The sequence below is a fragment of the Plectropomus leopardus genome, chromosome 4 (genome assembly GCF_026936395.1).
Source record: "Plectropomus leopardus strain MGB_pleo_1.0 chromosome 4, ASM2693639v1, whole genome shotgun sequence".
Lineage (NCBI taxonomy): Eukaryota > Metazoa > Chordata > Actinopteri > Perciformes > Serranidae > Plectropomus > Plectropomus leopardus.
Genome location: NC_142179.1, coordinates 21317043 through 21336092, shown reverse-complemented (window position 1 = coordinate 21336092; position 19050 = coordinate 21317043). Strand labels below are relative to the sequence as shown.

Genomic DNA, 19050 nt, shown 5'->3' with positions numbered 1-19050 from the left:
TCCCTTCTTTTCTTGTTCAGACTAACAGGCCTCCCCTGGCATTCAGTTAATTAATTAAAAAGCTGATAACACTGATTGATAACATCTATTAAAAAAAAAAACTCGATACCTCTTGCATTAATGTGACACAGATCAGGATAGCAGAACCAAAAACACTCATATCTGTTTCACAGCTGTCTGAAAGCTAGCTCTCCCTGTGTCCTGGAAGACATGAAGAGGTGCAGATTCATTGAAAACTGTCTTTGTAACCAAGATTTTGCAGCATGGCTGAAACCAGTACACAGCACTGCATAAGAGGCTGGGTGTACTTTCAACATGTATATGTGTATGCAAAAATTTTTCAAACTTGGCATGGTGGGAATCAAGGCAGTGAAATCACACAGTGAGAAAAACAAAATGACCCTGAATCGCCTCAGAGAACACCAGTTCTGTTCTAACCTTGCCTCCGCCATGAGATAGAAAAAAATTAATGTTACAATAAAATGGGCCCAAGCTGTAAGTAATTAATGCCAGTTCATAATTTTGTTTTTTGTAAAATTGTGGCATTAAAAAGTCTTAAATCTAACTTACCTTTGGAGGAGCTTTGGCCTAAACAAACCTGTCTCTGAAGTCTTTGTTCTCAGCACGTTTTTTTCTCTTGTTTAATAGGCATCAACCTGCTTGTGAAGTCAAAGGCCTTCCAGTATGCCATGTGTAAGTGAAACCATTTACATTCTCCCTGAGATACCAAGGCAAAGTCTCGCATCGTAAACTTTTTTAACCTTTTTTTGTGGCTGCAGATGCGGTTGTGGCCATCAACGGTGTGTGGATCCTCGTGGAGACGTATACACTGAATAGTAAGATCTTTCCTGATGACATAAACGTGTGTGACTGAGGGAAGTGTTTTGCATGACAGATTTCTTAACTTCCTGTTCTCATGCAGGTGGATTTTCCTGGTCCAGATTTGTCCCTTGGAGTTACATTGTTTTCCTGACCAGTGAGTAGAAAACCATCATATGCTATGAAATTGGTCATAGAGGGTGTCAAGAATTTAAGTTGTTTATATGCACTCATACGAATATTAACTCTCCCTCTGTCCTTTCACTTTTAGTCTATGGTGTAGAGGTGTTATTGAAAATAACTGGTTTGGGGCCAATGGCTTATTTCAGCTCTGGGTGGAATCTGTGAGTAATAACATGGATACTGGGTCATTGATGTATTGAAAGAGTACTGACTCCAAAACTTCAGACTTGTATACAGGGTTGTATCGAATAGTTCAAAGCTTAATTTATGACATCGACATTCAAATTTCTAAGTCAATGTACGAATGATTGTACGAATAATGTGTAGCTTTTGTTTGCATGTCTATTCATTTTTCTTTAAACCCAGTATTGCTGGGGCAGCCTCCAGCTCATCTGGTAGGGTGTGCGCCCCATATGGGCTAAGGGCTTTGCAGCAGATTAAGATTAGGCTACACCAATATTGTTAGTATTATACTGCGTGTGGTAGGGATACACGATAATATTACCATGTCATTGGTATTGGTCGATATTGGCTTTTAAATGAAATATCAGAATCGACCAATAGGCTGATTTCATTTCATTTTCTGTTCATTTATTTATTTTTGTAGTGAACATGTACAAATCATACACTGAAAAGAGTTGTATTTTATGTCACCATCTGCTGGTGGGTTATCATGATAAGAGTATGCATAATATGATTATTAGACTACAGAGGGGCCTAGATGGTCACTAAAATTAGATGGGAGAAATAAATGGATGTATTGATATCGGCAAACAAGCCAATGTCATTCATCCCTAGTTTGTAGCATTAAATTCGACCAGTTTCTGTGTGGGATCGTTTCAAGCTTGTTTGGTCCAAAACATTTCCAGTAACTCCAGAGCTTTGTAAAATCCATAAGTCAAAATTTGTTGAAAAAAGATAGATGTAATGATTGTCAAAATTCACAACATGTTTTTTTCTCACAAAATATCTTCAGTCAATGTTTGTTGGAGTTTAGTTTAGTTTCAAAGACAACATTTTCACTTTGGTCGAAAAACATTTTGCTCTTCTGCAAACAAAAACAGAGCACACGCCTGTCTAAATTACATTATACTATACATTAAAGGTTCTGCATGTAAGATTTAAGGGGACATATATTGGCAGAAATGGAATATAGTAAGTGTGTTTTCTTTTGCATATAATGACCAGAAAATAAGAATTGTTTTCATTACCTTAGAATGAGCCGTTTATATTCATATATGGAGTGGGTCCTAGTCCTAGGAGTAAGCCATATGGCACCCCCCTATTTCTACAGCAGTCCAAATCAGACAAACCAAACACTGACTCTTGCTATTAATGTTTTTTTGTTGGTTTTCTTAGTTCTACATGCTAGGCACATGGGAGAAGTTTTAGTCGGCTGTAATCTGCTACCTTAGCCACTAGATGCCACTAAATTCCCCACACTAGACCTTGAAAGCAAGTTGATTTAATATAAAATGCCAACTCATTTAGTCCAATAAGAAACTATTTAAATTTTGGATTTTGTTTGACCTAAATACATAAAAATGTTACGACGGACACTTTAAAAAGCTTCATTTGAAAACCTTAATAGAGGGTTCAAATACAAAAAAAAAAAAAATTTCATTTGGTACATCCTTTATCGAGTCTGTACATTTGGATTCAGTACTCTAAACTAAAACTTCAGTAATTGTAATATATATTCTATATTAGAAAATACATCTAAAATTTATTTCAGCATGTACCAAACACTGGCTCTGTGTTTTTGGTGTTAATGCTCCCTGTCCTCATCTGTCCAGGTTTGACTTCTCTGTGACAGTATTTGCCTTCCTCGGCCTGATTGCCCTTGCCTTTGATATGGAACCATTTTATTTTATTGTAGTTCTCAGACCACTGCAGTTGCTACGGTATGCTTCTATTTCTTACTGTTAAGAGTATAATGTATATCTACAAATATTTCATATCGTGATTTATGTTAAAATGTTGCTCTGTTATCTTCCACAGGTTGTTTAAGATAAAGCAGAGGTATCGGAACGTGTTGGACACCATGTTTGAGCTCTTCCCCAGGATGGCAAGTCTGGGATTGACCTTAATCATCTTCTATTACTCATTTGCAATCGTTGGGATGGAGTTCTTTGCAGATGTGGTTTACCCCAACTGCTGCAAGTGAGTCAAACTTATTCAATTTATTAAGCAGTTTTGTACATATTGGCCAGTGGTGGAATATAACAAAGTGTATTTACTTAATTACTGCACTTAAGTACAAATTTGAGGTACTTTTACTTTACATGAGTATTTGAATCTCATGCCACTACAACAATACACTTCAGAGTAATATTTTGTACTTATTACTCTCCTACAATTTGATAATTTTTCTACCATTTTCTTTACATATCAAGATCTTTGCTTACAAACCATATGAAAATATACAAGTGCAACTGAAATGATTAGTCAGTTAACCAGTTGACAGAAATAATATTACCTGGTAAAGCAGTCTGGTTCCTCTTGAACTCTGGTCTTCTGCATTTTTTTTTGTTTATTAAACAACCGATTTGTTTTTTCTCAGCACCAGCACAGTGGCAGACTCCTACAGACTAATCAACATCACCCATGGAAACAAAACAGTGTTGGAGGAAGGCTACTATTATCTCAATAATTTCAACAACATCCTCAGCAGCTTTGGTAATTCCTCTATTTTTTTAAAGGATAAGGCTAGCAATATTCTATTAAAAACAGAAAAATCCCATAAAGAGACCAAACTCAAATATACGTTAATGACCAGCCACAACAAGAACAATAGTTCTATTAATAATGAAAAAAGTATAATTTTAAAAATGAGTGCAGAGTGCTTCGTGCCAATGTTTGCAGAACGTTATTTTTTTTTATCTGTGTAGAGTATAACATTATAACTGTAAGTTATTGTTTTTGATGTAAATGGCAATGTTGTGAATATCAATATTAATATATATCAATATATATCAATATTAATATAGCATTAACAACCATGTTATAGCATACAGTGTTAAAAAAACATCCAAAACCAACGCAAAACCCCATAAAATAGCAAGTTGAAAAAATGACCAAAAAAGCAAGGCTATATAAAATGTCAAAAAGAAATTACACGTCCCAAAAACAGCTGACAGCAATACAAAACCACCTTGAATACAGTTCCAAGATGGGCCATAGCACAAAAAATGGAAAAAAAAAATTATATAGCATGTCAAAAAAATGGCCCAAAATGCAAGGCTATAGTAAGGCAAAAATGTCAAAATTTGACACGTCCCAAAAACAGCTGAAAACAGTGGAAAACCATCTTAAATAGCGTTCTGAGACACGCCATAGGAGAGACAGTTGCAAAAATGGCCAAAAACACCATAATATAGCATGTTGAAAAAATGAACCAAAATGTCAAAACTTGACACATCCCAAAAACAGCTGAAAACAGTTGAAAACCATCTTAAATAGTGTTCCGAGACACGCTATAGCATAGACAGTTGCAACGATGGCCAAAAACACCATAATATAGCATGGTGAAAAAATGACCCAAAATGCAAGGCTATAGTAAGGCAAAAATGTCAAAACTTGACACGTCCCAAAAACATTGAAAACAGTTGAAAACCATCTTAAATAGCGTTCCGAGATACGCCATAGCATAGACAGTTGCAAAAATGGCCAAAAACACAATAATATAGCATGTCGAAAAAATGACCCAAAATGCAAGGCTATAGTATGGCAAAAATGTCAAAATTTGACACGTCCCAAAAACAGCTGAAAACAGTTGAAAACCACCTAAGATAGCCTGCCAAGACACGCCATTGCAAAGACAGTTGTGAAAACAGCCAAAAACACCATAATATAGCATGTTGAAAAAATGACCCAAAATGCAAGGCTATAGTATGGCAAAAATGTCAAAATTTGACACGTCCCAAAAACAGCTGAACACAGTTGAAAACCATCTTAAATAGTGTTCCGAGATACGCCATAGCATAGACAGTTGCAAAAATGGCCAAAAACACCACAATATAGCATGTCGAAAAAATGACCCAAAATGCAAGGCTATAGTAAGGCAAAAATGTCAAAATTTGACACGTCCCAAAAACAATCGAAAACAGTTGAAAACCATCTTAAATAGCGTTCTGAGACACGCCATAGGAGAGACAGTTGCAAAAATGGCCAAAAACACCATAATATAGCATGTTGAAAAAATGACCCAAAATGCAAGGCTATAGTATGTCAAACGATTTCAAAACTTGACACATCCCAAAAACAGCTGAAAACAGTTGAAAAACATCTTAAATAGCGTTCCGAGATACGCCATAGCATAGACAGTTGCGAAAACGGCCAAGAGAACATAATATAGCACGTCAAAAAAATGACCCAAAATGCAATTCTATAGTAAGGCAAGAATGTCAAAATTTGACACGTCCCAAAAACAATCGAAAAGAGTTGAAAACCATCTTAAATAATGTTCCGAGACACGCTATAGCATAGACAGTTGCAACGATGGCCAAAAACACCATAATATAGCATGGTGAAAAAATGACCCAAAATGCAAGGCTATAGTAAGGCAAAAATGTCAAAACTTGACACATCCCAAAAACATTGAAAACAGTTGAAAACCATCTTAAATAGCGTTCCGAGATATGCCATAGCATTGACAGTTGCAAAAATGGCCAAAAACACAATAATATAGCATGTCGAAAAAATGACCAAAAATGCAAGGCTATAGTATGGCAAAAATGTCAAAATTTGACACGTCCCAAAAACAGCTGAAAACAGTTGAAAACCACCTAAGATAGCCTGCCAAGACACGCCATTGCAAAGACAGTTGTGAAAACAGCCAAAAACACCATAATATAGCATGTTGAAAAAATGACCCAAAATGCAAGGCTATAGTAAGGCAAAAATGTCAAAATTTGACACGTCCCAAAAACAGCTGAACACAGTTGAAAACCATCTTAAATAGTGTTCCGAGATACGCCATAGCATAGACAGTTGCAAAAATGGCCAAAAACACCACAATATAGCATGTTGAAAAAATGACCCAAAATGCAAGGCTATAGTAAGGCAAAAATGTCAAAATTTGACACGTCCCAAAAACAATCGAAAACAGTTGAAAACCATCTTAAATAGCGTTCTGAGACACGCCATAGGAGAGACAGTTGCAAAAATGTCCAAAAACACCACAATATAGCATGTTGAAAAAATGACCCAAAGTGCAAGGCTATAGTAAGGCAAAAATGTCAAAACTTGACACATCCCAAAAACACCTGAAAACAGTTGAAAAACATCTTAAATAGCGTTCCGAGATACGCCATAGCATAGACAGTTGCGAAAACGGCCAAGAGACCATAATATAGCATGTTGAAAAAATCACCCAAAATGCAAGGCTATAGTAAGGCAAAAATGTCAAAATTTGACACGTCCAAAAAACAGCTGAACACAGTTGAAAACCCTCTTAAATAGCGTTCTGAGACACACCATAGCATAGACAGTTGCAAAAATGGCCGAAAACACCATGATGTAGCATGTCGAAAAAATGACCCAAAATGCAAGGCTATAGTAAGGCAAAAATGTCAAAATTTGACACGTCCCAAAATCAGCTGAAAAAAATTGAAAACCACCTAAAATAGCTTGCTAGGACATACCATAGCAAAGACAGTTGCAAAAATGGCCATAAACACCATAATGTAGCATGTCAAAAAAATGACCCAAAATGCAAGGCTATAGTAAGGCAATAATGTCAAAATTTGACACGTCCCAAAAACAGCCGAAACAGATAAAAAGCATCTTAAATAGCGTTCCGAGATGCGCCATAACGTAGACAGTTGCAAAAATGGCCGAAAACACCATAATGTAGCATGTCAAAAAAATGACCCAAAATGCAAGGCTATAGTAAGGCAAAAATGTCAAAATTTGACACATCCCAAAAACAACCGAAAACGGTTGAAAACCATCTTAAATAGTGTTCCGAGACACGCCATAGCATAGACAGTTGCAAAAATGGCCAAAAACACCATAATATAGCATGTTGAAAAAATGACCAAAAATGCAAGGCTATAGTATGGCAAAAATGTCAAAATTTGACACGTCCCAAAAACAGCTGAACACAGTTGAAAACCATCTAAAATAGCTTGCTAGGACATACCATAGCAAAGACAGTTGCAAAAATGGGGGAAAACACCAGAATATAGCATGTCGAAAAAATGACCCAAAATGCAAGGCTATAGTAAGGCAAAAATGTCAAAATTTGACACGTCCCAAAAACAGCTGAAAACAGTTGAAAACCATCTTAAATAGTGTTCCGAGACACGCCATAGCATAGACAGTTGCAAAAATGGCCGAAAACACCATAATGTAACATGTCAAAAAAATGACCCAAAATGCAAGGCTATAGTATGGCAAAAATGTCAAAATTTGACACGTCCTAACAACAGCTGAAAACAATTGAAAACCACCTAAAATAGCTTGCTAGGACATGCCATAGCAAAGACAGTTGCAAAAATGGCCGAAAACACCATAATATATCATGTCGAAAAAATGACCCAAAATGCAAGGCTATAGTAAGGCAAAAATATCAAAATTTGACACGTCCCAAAAACAGCTGAAAACAGCTGAAAACCATCTTGAATAGCGTTCCGAGACACGCCATAGCATAGACATTTGCAAAAATGGCCAAAAACACCATAATATAGCATGTCGAAAAAATTACCCAAAATGCAAGGCTATAGTATGGCAAAAATGTCAAAATTTGACACATCCCAAATACAGCTGAAAACAGTTGAAAACCATCTTAAATAGCGTTCCGAGACACGCCATAGCATACACAGTTGCAAAAATGGCCAAAAACACCATAATGTAGCATGTTGAAAAAATGACCCAAAATGCAAGGCTATAGTATGGCAAAAATGTCAAAATTTAACATGTCCCAAAAGCAGCTGAAAACAGTTGAAAACCATCTTAAATAGTGTTCCGAGACACGCCATAGCATAGACAGTTGCAAAAATGGCCAAAAACACCATAATTTAGCATGTTGAGAAAATGACCCAAAATGCAAGGCTATAGTAAGGCAAAAATATCAAAATTTGACACGTCCCAAAAACAGCTGAAAACAGTTGAAAACCATCTTAAATAGCGTTCCGAGACACGCCATAGCATAGACATTTGCAAAAATGGCCCAAAACACCATAATGTAGCATGTCGAAAAAATGACCCAAAATGCAAGGCTATAGTAAGGCAAAAATGTCAAAATTTGACACGTCCCAAAAACAACCGAAAACAGTTGAAAACCATCTTAAATAGTGTTCCGAGACACGCCATAGCATAGACAGTTGCAAAAATGGCCCAAAACACCATAATATAGCATGTTGAAAAAATGACCAAAAATGCAAGGCTATAGTATGGCAAAAATGTCAAAATTTGACATATTCCAAAAACAGCTGAAAACAGCTGAAAACCATCTCAAATAGCGTTCCGTGATACGTCATAGCAAAGAAAGTTGCAAAAATTGCCATAAACACCATAATTTAGCATGTTGAAAAAATGACCCAAAATGCAAGGCTATAGTAAGGCAAAAATGTCAAAATTTGACACGTCCCAAAAACAGCTGAAAACAGTTGAAAACCATCTTAGATAGCGTTCCGAGACACGCCATAGCATAGACAGTTGCAAAAATGGCCAAAAACACCATAATGTAACATGTCAAAAAAATGACCCAAAATGCAAGGCTATAGTAAGGCAAAAATGTCAAAATTTGACACGTCCAAAAACAGCTGAAAACAGTTGAAAACCACCTAAAATTGCTTGCTAAGACATGCCATAGCAAAGACAGTTGCAAAAATGGCCGAAAACACCATAATATATCATGTCGAAAAAATTACCCAAAATGCAAGGCTATAGTAAGGCAAAAATGTCAAAATTTGACATGTCCCAAAAACAGCTGAAAACAGTTGAAAACCATCTTGAATAGCGTTCCGAGACACGCCATAGCATAGACAGTTGCAAAAATGGCCAAAAACACCATAATATAGCATGTCGAAAAAATTACCCAAAATGCAAGGCTATAGTATGGCAAAAATGTCAAAATTTGACACATCCCAAATACAGCTGAAAACAGTTGAAAACCATCTTAAATAGCGTTCCGAGACACGCCATAGCATAGACAGTTGCAAAAATGGCCAAAAACACCATAATGTAGCATGTCGAAAAAATGACCCAAAACGCAAGGCTATAGTAAGGCAAAAATGTCAAAATTTGACATGTCCCAAAAGCAGCTGAAAAGAGTTGAAAACCATCTTAAATAGTGTTCCGAGACACGCCATAGCATAGACAGTTGCAAAAATGGCCCAAAACACCATAATTTAGCATGTTGAGAAAATGACCCAAAATGCAAGGCTATAGTAAGGCAAAAATATCAAAATTTGACACGTCCCAAAAACAGCTGAAAACAGTTGAAAACCATCTTAAATAGCGTTCCGAGACACGCCATAGCAAAGACAGTTGCAAAAATGGCCGAAAACACCATAATGTAACATGTCGAAAAAATGACCCAAAATGCAAGGCTCAAAATTTGACACGTCCCAAAAACAACCGAAAACAGTTGAAAACCATCTTAAATAGTGTTCCGAGACACGCCATAGCATAGACAGTTGCAAAAATGGCCCAAAACACCATAATATAGCATGTTGAAAAAATGACCAAAAATGCAAGGCTATAGTATGGCAAAAATGTCAAAATTTGACATATTCCAAAAACAGCTGAAAACAGCTGAAAACCATCTCAAATAGCGTTCCGTGATACGTCATAGCAAAGAAAGTTGCAAAAATTGCCATAAACACCATAATTTAGCATGTTGAAAAAATGACCCAAAATGCAAGGCTATAGTAAGGCAAAAATGTCAAAATTTGACACGTCCCAAAAACAGCTGAAAACAGTTGAAAACCATCTTAGATAGCGTTCCGAGACACGCCATAGCATAGACAGTTGCAAAAATGGCCGAAAACACCATAATATAGCATGTCGAAAAAATGACCCAAAATGCAAGGCTATAGTATGGCAAAAATGTCAAAATTTGACACGTCCCAAAAACAGCTGAAAACAGTTGAAAACCACCTAAAATAGCTTGCTAGGACATACCATAGCAAAGACAGTTGCAAAAATGGCAGAAAACACCATAATATAGCATGTCGAAAAAATGACCCAAAATGCAAGGCTATAGTAAGGCAAAAATGTCAAAATTTGACACGTCCCAAAAACAGCTGAAAACAGTTGAAAACCATCTTAGGTAGCGTTCCGAGACACGCCATAGCATAGACAGCTGCAAAAATGGCCGAAAACACCATAATGTAACATGTCGACGAAATGACCCAAAATGCAAGGCTATAGTATGGCAAAAATGTCAAAATTTGACACATCCCAAATACAGCTGAAAACAGTTGAAAACCATCTTAAATAGCGTTCCGAGACACGCCATAGCATACACAGTTGCAAAAATGGCCAAAAACACCATAATTTAGCATGTTGAAAAATGACCCAAAATGCAAGGCTATAGTAAGGCAAAAATGTCAAAATTTGACACGTCCCAAAAACAGCTGAAAACAGTTGAAAACCATCTTAGATAGCGTTCCGAGACACGCCATAGCATTGACAGTTGCAAAAATGGCCGAAAACACCATAATATAGCATGTCGAAAAAATGACCCAAAATGCAAGGCTATAGTATGGCAAAAATGTCAAAATTTGACACGTCCCAAAAACAGCTGAAAACAGTTGAAAACCACCTAAAATAGCTTGCTAGGACATACCATAGCAAAGACAGTTGCAAAAATGGCAGAAAACACCATAATATAGCATGTCGAAAAAATGACCCAAAATGCAAGGCTATAGTAAGGCAAAAATGTCAAAATTTGACACGTCCCAAAAACAGCTGAAAACAATTGAAAACCACCTAAAATAGCTTGCTAGGACATGCCATAGCAAAGACAGTTGCAAAAATGGCCGAAAACACCATAATATATCATGTCGAAAAAATTACCCAAAATGCAAGGCTATAGTAAGGCAAAAATATCAAAATTTGACACGTCCCAAAAACAGCTGAAAACAGTTGAAAACCATCTTAGATAGCGTTCCGAGACACGCCATAGCATAGACAGTTGCAAAAATGGCCGAAAACACCATAATGTAACATGTCGATTTAAATGACCCAAAATGCAAAGGCTATAGCAAGGCAAAAATGTCAAAATTTGACACATCCCAAATACAGCTGAAAACAGTTGAAAACCATCTTAAATAGTGTTCCGAGACACGCCATAGCATAGACAGTTGCAAAAATGGCCAAAAACACCATAATTTAGCATGTTGAAAAAATGACCCAAAATGCAAGGCTATAGTAAGGCAAAAATGTCAAAATTTGACATGTCCCAAAAGCAGCTGAAAACAGTTGAAAACCATCTTAAATAGCGTTCCGAGACACGCCATAGCATACACAGTTGCAAAAATGGCCAAAAACACCATAATTTAGCATGTTGAAAAAATGACCCAAAATGCAAGGCTATAGTAAGGCAAAAATATCAAAATTTGACACGTCCCAAAAACAGCTGAAAACAGTTGAAAACCATCTTAGATAGCGTTCCGAGACACGCCATAGCATAGACAGTTGCAAAAATGGCCGAAAACACCATAATATAGCATGTTGAAAAAATGACCCAAAATGCAAGGCTATAGTAAGGCAAAAATATCAAAATTTGACACGTCCCAAAAACAGCTGAAAACAGTTGAAAACCATCTTAAAAAGCGTTCCGAGACACGCCATAGCATAGACATTTGCAAAAATGGCCCAAAACACCATAATATAGCATGTCGAATAAATGACCCAAAATGCAAGGCTATAGTAAGGCAAAAATGTCAAAATTTGACATATTCCAAAAACAGCTGAAAACAGCTGAAAACCATCTTAAATAGTGTTCCGAGACACGCCATAGCATAGACAGTTGCAAAAATGGCCAAAAACACCATAATATAGCATGTTGAAAAATGACCAAAAATGCAAGGCTATAGTATGGCAAAATGTCAAAATTTGATGTCCCAAAAACAGCTGAACACAGTTGAAAACCATCTAAAATAGCTTGCTAGGACATACCATAGCAAAGACAGTTGCAAAAATGGGGGAAAACACCATAATATAGCATGTCGAAAAAATGACCCAAAATGCAAGGCTATAGTAAGGCAAAAATGTCAAAATTTGACACGTCCCAAAAACAGCTGAAAACAGTTGAAAACCATCTTAAATAGTGTTCCGAGACACGCCATAGCATAGACAGTTGCAAAAATGGCCGAAAACACCATAATGTAACATGTCAAAAAAATGACCCAAAATGCAAGGCTATAGTATGGCAAAAATGTCAAAATTTGACACGTCCTAACAACAGCTGAAAACAATTGAAAACCACCTAAAATAGCTTGCTAGGACATGCCATAGCAAAGACAGTTGCAAAAATGGCCGAAAACACCATAATATATCATGTCGAAAAAATGACCCAAAATGCAAGGCTATAGTAAGGCAAAAATATCAAAATTTGACACGTCCCAAAAACAGCTGAAAACAGCTGAAAACCATCTTGAATAGCGTTCCGAGACACGCCATAGCATAGACATTTGCAAAAATGGCCAAAAACACCATAATATAGCATGTCGAAAAAATTACCCAAAATGCAAGGCTATAGTATGGCAAAATGTCAAAATTTGACACATCCCAAATACAGCTGAAAACAGTTGAAAACCATCTTAAATAGCGTTCGAGACACGCCATAGCATACACAGTTGCAAAAATGGCCAAAAACACCATAATGTAGCATGTTGAAAAAATGACCCAAAATGCAAGGCTATAGTATGGCAAAAATGTCAAAATTTAACATGTCCCAAAAGCAGCTGAAAACAGTTGAAAACCATCTTAAATAGTGTTCCGAGACACGCCATAGCATAGACAGTTGCAAAAATGGCCAAAAACACCATAATTTAGCATGTTGAGAAAATGACCCAAAATGCAAGGCTATAGTAAGGCAAAAATATCAAAATTTGACACGTCCCAAAAACAGCTGAAAACAGTTGAAAACCATCTTAAATAGCGTTCCGAGACACGCCATAGCATAGACATTTGCAAAAATGGCCCAAAACACCATAATGTAGCATGTCGAAAAAATGACCCAAAATGCAAGGCTCAAAATTTGACACGTCCCAAAAACAACCGAAAACAGTTGAAAACCATCTTAAATAGTGTTCCGAGACACGCCATAGCATAGACAGTTGCAAAAATGGCCCAAAACACCATAATATAGCATGTTGAAAAAATGACCAAAAATGCAAGGCTATAGTATGGCAAAAATGTCAAAATTTGACATATTCAAAAACAGCTGAAAACAGCTGAAAACCATCTCAAATAGCGTTCCGTGATACGTCATAGCAAAGAAAGTTGCAAAAATTGCCATAAACACCATAATTTAGCATGTTGAAAAAATGACCCAAAATGCAAGGCTATAGTAAGGCAAAAATGTCAAAATTTGACACGTCCCAAAAACAGCTGAAAACAGTTGAAAACCATCTTAGATAGCGTTCCGAGACACGCCATAGCATAGACAGTTGCAAAAATGGCCGAAAACACCATAATATAGCATGTCGAAAAAATGACCCAAAATGCAAGGCTATAGTATGGCAAAAATGTCAAAATTTGACACGTCCCAAAAACAGCTGAAAACAGTTGAAAACCACCTAAAATTGCTTGCTAGGACATGCCATAGCAAAGACAGTTGCAAAAATGGCCGAAAACACCATAATATATCATGTCGAAAAAATTACCCAAAATGCAAGGCTATAGTAAGGCAAAAATATCAAAATTTGACACGTCCCAAAAACAGCTGAAAACAGTTGAAAACCATCTTGAATAGCGTTCCGAGACACGCCATAGCATAGACATTTGCAAAAATGGCCAAAAACACCATAATATAGCATGTCGAAAAAATTACCCAAAATGCAAGGCTATAGTATGGCAAAAATGTCAAAATTTGACACATCCCAAATACAGCTGAAAACAGTTGAAAACCATCTTAAATAGCGTTCCGAGACACGCCATAGCATACACAGTTGCAAAAATGGCCAAAAACACCATAATGTAGCATGTTGAAAAAATGACCCAAAATGCAAGGCTATAGTAAGGCAAAAATGTCAAAATTTAACATGTCCCAAAAGCAGCTGAAAACAGTTGAAAACCATCTTAAATAGTGTTCCGAGACACGCCATAGCATAGACAGTTGCAAAAATGGCCAAAAACACCATAATTTAGCATGTTGAGAAAATGACCCAAAATGCAAGGCTATAGTAAGGCAAAAATATCAAAATTTGACACGTCCCAAAAACAGCTGAAAACAGTTGAAAACCATCTTAAATAGCGTTCCGAGACACGCCATAGCATAGACATTTGCAAAAATGGCCCAAAACACCATAATGTAGCATGTCGAAAAAATGACCCAAAATGCAAGGCTATAGTAAGGCAAAAATGTCAAAATTTGACACGTCCCAAAAACAACCGAAAACAGTTGAAAACCATCTTAAATAGTGTTCCGAGACACGCCATAGCATAGACAGTTGCAAAAATGGCCCAAAACACCATAATATAGCATGTTGAAAAAATGACCAAAAATGCAAGGCTATAGTATGGCAAAAATGTCAAAATTTGACATATTCCAAAAACAGCTGAAAACAGCTGAAAACCATCTCAAATAGCGTTCCGTGATACGTCATAGCAAAGAAAGTTGCAAAAATTGCCATAAACACCATAATTTAGCATGTTGAAAAAATGACCCAAAATGCAAGGCTATAGTAAGGCAAAAATGTCAAAATTTGACACGTCCCAAAAACAGCTGAAAACAGTTGAAAACCATCTTAGATAGCGTTCCGAGACACGCCATAGCATAGACAGTTGCAAAAATGGCCAAAACACCATAATATAGCATGTCGAAAAAATGACCCAAAATGCAAGGCTATAGTATGGCAAAAATGTCAAAATTTGACACGTCCCAAAAACAGCTGAAAACAGTTGAAAACCACCTAAAATAGCTTGCTAGGACATGCCATAGCAAAGACAGTTGCAAAAATGGCCGAAAACACCATAATATATCATGTCGAAAAAATGACCCAAAATGCAAGGCTATAGTAAGGCAAAAATATCAAAATTTGACACATCCCAAAAACAGCTGAAAACAGTTGAAAACCATCTTAGGTAGCGTTCCGAGACACGCCATAGCATAGACAGCTGCAAAAATGGCCGAAAACACCATAATGTAACATGTCGACGAAATGACCCAAAATGCAAGGCTATAGTATGGCAAAAATGTCAAAATTTGACACATCCCAAATACAGCTGAAAACAGTTGAAAACCATCTTAAATAGCGTTCCGAGACACGCCATAGCATACACAGTTGCAAAAATGGCCAAAAACACCATAATTTAGCATGTTGAAAAAATGACCCAAAATGCAAGGCTATAGTATGGCAAAAATGTCAAAATTTGACACGTCCCAAAAACAGCTGAAAACAGTTGAAAACCATCTTAGATAGCGTTCCGAGACACGCCATAGCATTGACAGTTGCAAAAATGGCCGAAAACACCATAATATAGCATGTCGAAAAAATGACCCAAAATGCAAGGCTATAGTATGGCAAAAATGTCAAAATTTGACACGTCCCAAAAACAGCTGAAAACAGTTGAAAACCACCTAAAATAGCTTGCTAGGACATACCATAGCAAAGACAGTTGCAAAAATGGCAGAAAACACCATAATATAGCATGTCGAAAAAATGACCCAAAATGCAAGGCTATAGTAAGGCAAAAATGTCAAAATTTGACACGTCCCAAAAACAGCTGAAAACAATTGAAAACCACCTAAAATAGCTTGCTAGGACATGCCATAGCAAAGACAGTTGCAAAAATGGCCGAAAACACCATAATATATCATGTCGAAAAAATTACCCAAAATGCAAGGCTATAGTAAGGCAAAAATATCAAAATTTGACACGTCCCAAAAACAGCTGAAAACAGTTGAAAACCATCTTAGATAGCGTTCCGAGACACGCCATAGCATAGACAGTTGCAAAAATGGCCGAAAACACCATAATGTAACATGTCGACGAAATGACCCAAAATGCAAGGCTATAGCAAGGCAAAAATGTCAAAATTTGACACATCCCAAATACAGCTGAAAACAGTTGAAAACCATCTTAAATAGTGTTCCGAGACACGCCATAGCATAGACAGTTGCAAAAATGGCCAAAAACACCATAATTTAGCATGTTGAAAAAATGACCCAAAATGCAAGGCTATAGTAAGGCAAAAATGTCAAAATTTGACATGTCCCAAAAGCAGCTGAAAACAGTTGAAAACCATCTTAAATAGCGTTCCGAGACACGCCATAGCATACACAGTTGCAAAATGGCCAAAAACACCATAATTTAGCATGTTGAAAAAATGACCCAAAATGCAAGGCTATAGTAAGGCAAAAATATCAAAATTTGACACGTCCCAAAAACAGCTGAAAACAGTTGAAAACCATCTTAAATAGTGTTCCGAGACACGCCATAGCATAGACAGTTGCAAAAATGGCCCAAAACACCATAATATAGCATGTTAAGAAAATGACCCAAAATGCAAGGCTATAGTAAGGCAAAAATATCAAAATTTGACACGTCCCAAAAACAGCTGAAAACAGTTGAAAACCATCTTAAATAGCGTTCCGAGACACGCCATAGCATAGACATTTGCAAAAATGGCCCAAAACACCATAATATAGCATGTCGAATAAATGACCCAAAATGCAAGGCTATAGTAAGGCAAAAATGTCAAAATTTGACATATTCCAAAAACAGCTGAAAACAGCTGAAAACCATCTTAAATAGTGTTCCGAGACACGCCATAGCATAGACAGTTGCAAAAATGGCCAAAAACACCATAATATAGCATGTTGAAAAAATCACCCAAAATGCAAGGCTATAGTATGGCAAAAATGTCAAAATTTGACACGTCCCAAAAACAACCGAAAACAGTTGAAAACCATCTTAAATAGTGTTCCGAGACACGCCATAGCATAGACAGTTGCAAAAATGGCCCAAAACACCATAATATAGCATGTTGAAAAAATGACCAAAAATGCAAGGCTATAGTATGGCAAAAATGTCAAAATTTGACATATTCCAAAAACAGCTGAAAACAGCTGAAAACCATCTCAAATAGCCTGCCGTGATACGTCATAGCAAAGAAAGTTGCAAAAATTGCCATAAACACCATAATTTAGCATGTTGAAAAAATGACCCAAAATGCAAGGCTATAGTAAGGCAAAAATGTCAAAATTTGACACGTCCCAAAAACAGCTGAAAACAGTTGAAAACCATCTTAGATAGCGTTCCGAGACACGCCATAGCATTGACAGTTGCAAAAATGGCCGAAAACACCATAATATAGCATGTCGAAAAAATGACCCAAAATGCAAGGCTATAGTATGGCAAAAATGTCAAAATTTGACACGTCCCAAAAACAGCTGAAAACAGTTGAAAACCACCTAAAATTGCTTGCTAGGACATACCATAGCAAAGACAGTTGCAAAAATGGCAGAAAACACCATAATATAGCATGTCGACAAAATGACCCAAAATGCAAGGCTATAGTAAGGCAAAAATGTCAAAATTTGACACGTCCCAAAAACAGCTGAAAACAATTGAAAACCACCTAAAATAGCTTGCTAGGACATGCCATAGCAAAGACAGTTGCAAAAATGGCCAAAAACACCATAATATATCATGTCGAAAAAATTACCCAAAATGCAAGGCTATAGTAAGGCAAAAATATCAAAATTTGACACGTCCCAAAAACAGCTGAAAACAGTTGAAAACCATCTTAGATAGCGTTCCGAGACACGCCATAGCATAGACAGTTGCAAAAATGGCCGAAAACACCATAATGTAACATGTCGACGAAATGACCCAAAATGCAAGGCTATAGTAAGGCAAAAATGTCAAAATTTGACACATCCCAAATACAGCTGAAAACAGTTGAAAACCATCTTAAATAGCGTTCCGAGACACGCCATAGCATAGACAGTTGCAAAAATGGCCAAAAACACCATAATTTAGCATGTTGAAAAAATGACCCAAAATGCAAGGCTATAGTAAGGCAAAAATGTCAAAATTTGACATGTCCCAAAAGCAGCTGAAAACAGTTGAAAACCATCTTAAATAGCGTTCCGAGACACGCCATAGCATACACAGTTGCAAAAATGGCCAAAAACACCATAATTTAGCATGTCGAAAAAATGACCCAAAATGCAAGGCTATAGTAAGGCAAAAATATCAAAATTTGACACGTCCCAAAAACAGCTGAAAACAGTTGAAAACCATCTTAGATAGCGTTCTGAGACACGCCATAGCATAGACAGTTGCAAAAATGGCCAAAAACACCATAATATAGCATGTTGAAAAAATGACCCAAAATGCAAGGCTATAGTAAGGCAAAAATATCAAAATTTGACACGTCCCAAAAACAGCTGAAAACAGTTGAAAACCATCTTAAATAGCGTTCCGAGACACGCCATAGCATAGACATTTGCAAAAATGGCCGAAAACACCATAATATAGCATGTCGAATAAATGACCCAAAATGCAAGGCTATAGTAAGGCAAAAATGTCAAAATTTGACATATTCCAAAAACAGCTGAAAACAGCTGAAAACCATCTTAAATAGTGTTCCGAGACACGCCATAGCATAGACAGTTGCAAAAATGGCCAAAAACACCATAATTTAGCATGTTGAAAAAATCACCCAAAATGCAAGGCTATAGTATGGCAAAAATGTCAAAATTTGACACGTCCCAAAAACAACCGAAAACAGTTGAAAACCATCTTAAATAGTGTTCCGAGACACGCCATAGCATAGACAGTTGCAAAAATGGCCCAAAACACCATAATATAGCATGTCGAAAAAATTACCCAAAATGCAAGGCTATAGTATGGCAAA

The 19050-nt window shown here is 36.7% G+C and overlaps 1 protein-coding gene across 2 annotated transcripts in view; it reads left to right on the top strand.

The window, feature by feature from the left end:
• tpcn1 (two pore segment channel 1) overlaps window positions 1–19050 on the top strand; it is a 53144-nt gene that overhangs the window by 9899 nt on the left and 24195 nt on the right. For both annotated transcript variants that reach the window (XM_042487678.2, XM_042487677.2), the window contains exons 14-20: window positions 649–693; window positions 780–836; window positions 923–976; window positions 1091–1163; window positions 2799–2906; window positions 3004–3165; window positions 3566–3681. In XM_042487678.2, the coding sequence (XP_042343612.1) occupies window positions 649–693; window positions 780–836; window positions 923–976; window positions 1091–1163; window positions 2799–2906; window positions 3004–3165; window positions 3566–3681 (615 nt within the window). The remainder of the gene's footprint in view (window positions 1–648; window positions 694–779; window positions 837–922; window positions 977–1090; window positions 1164–2798; window positions 2907–3003; window positions 3166–3565; window positions 3682–19050) is intronic.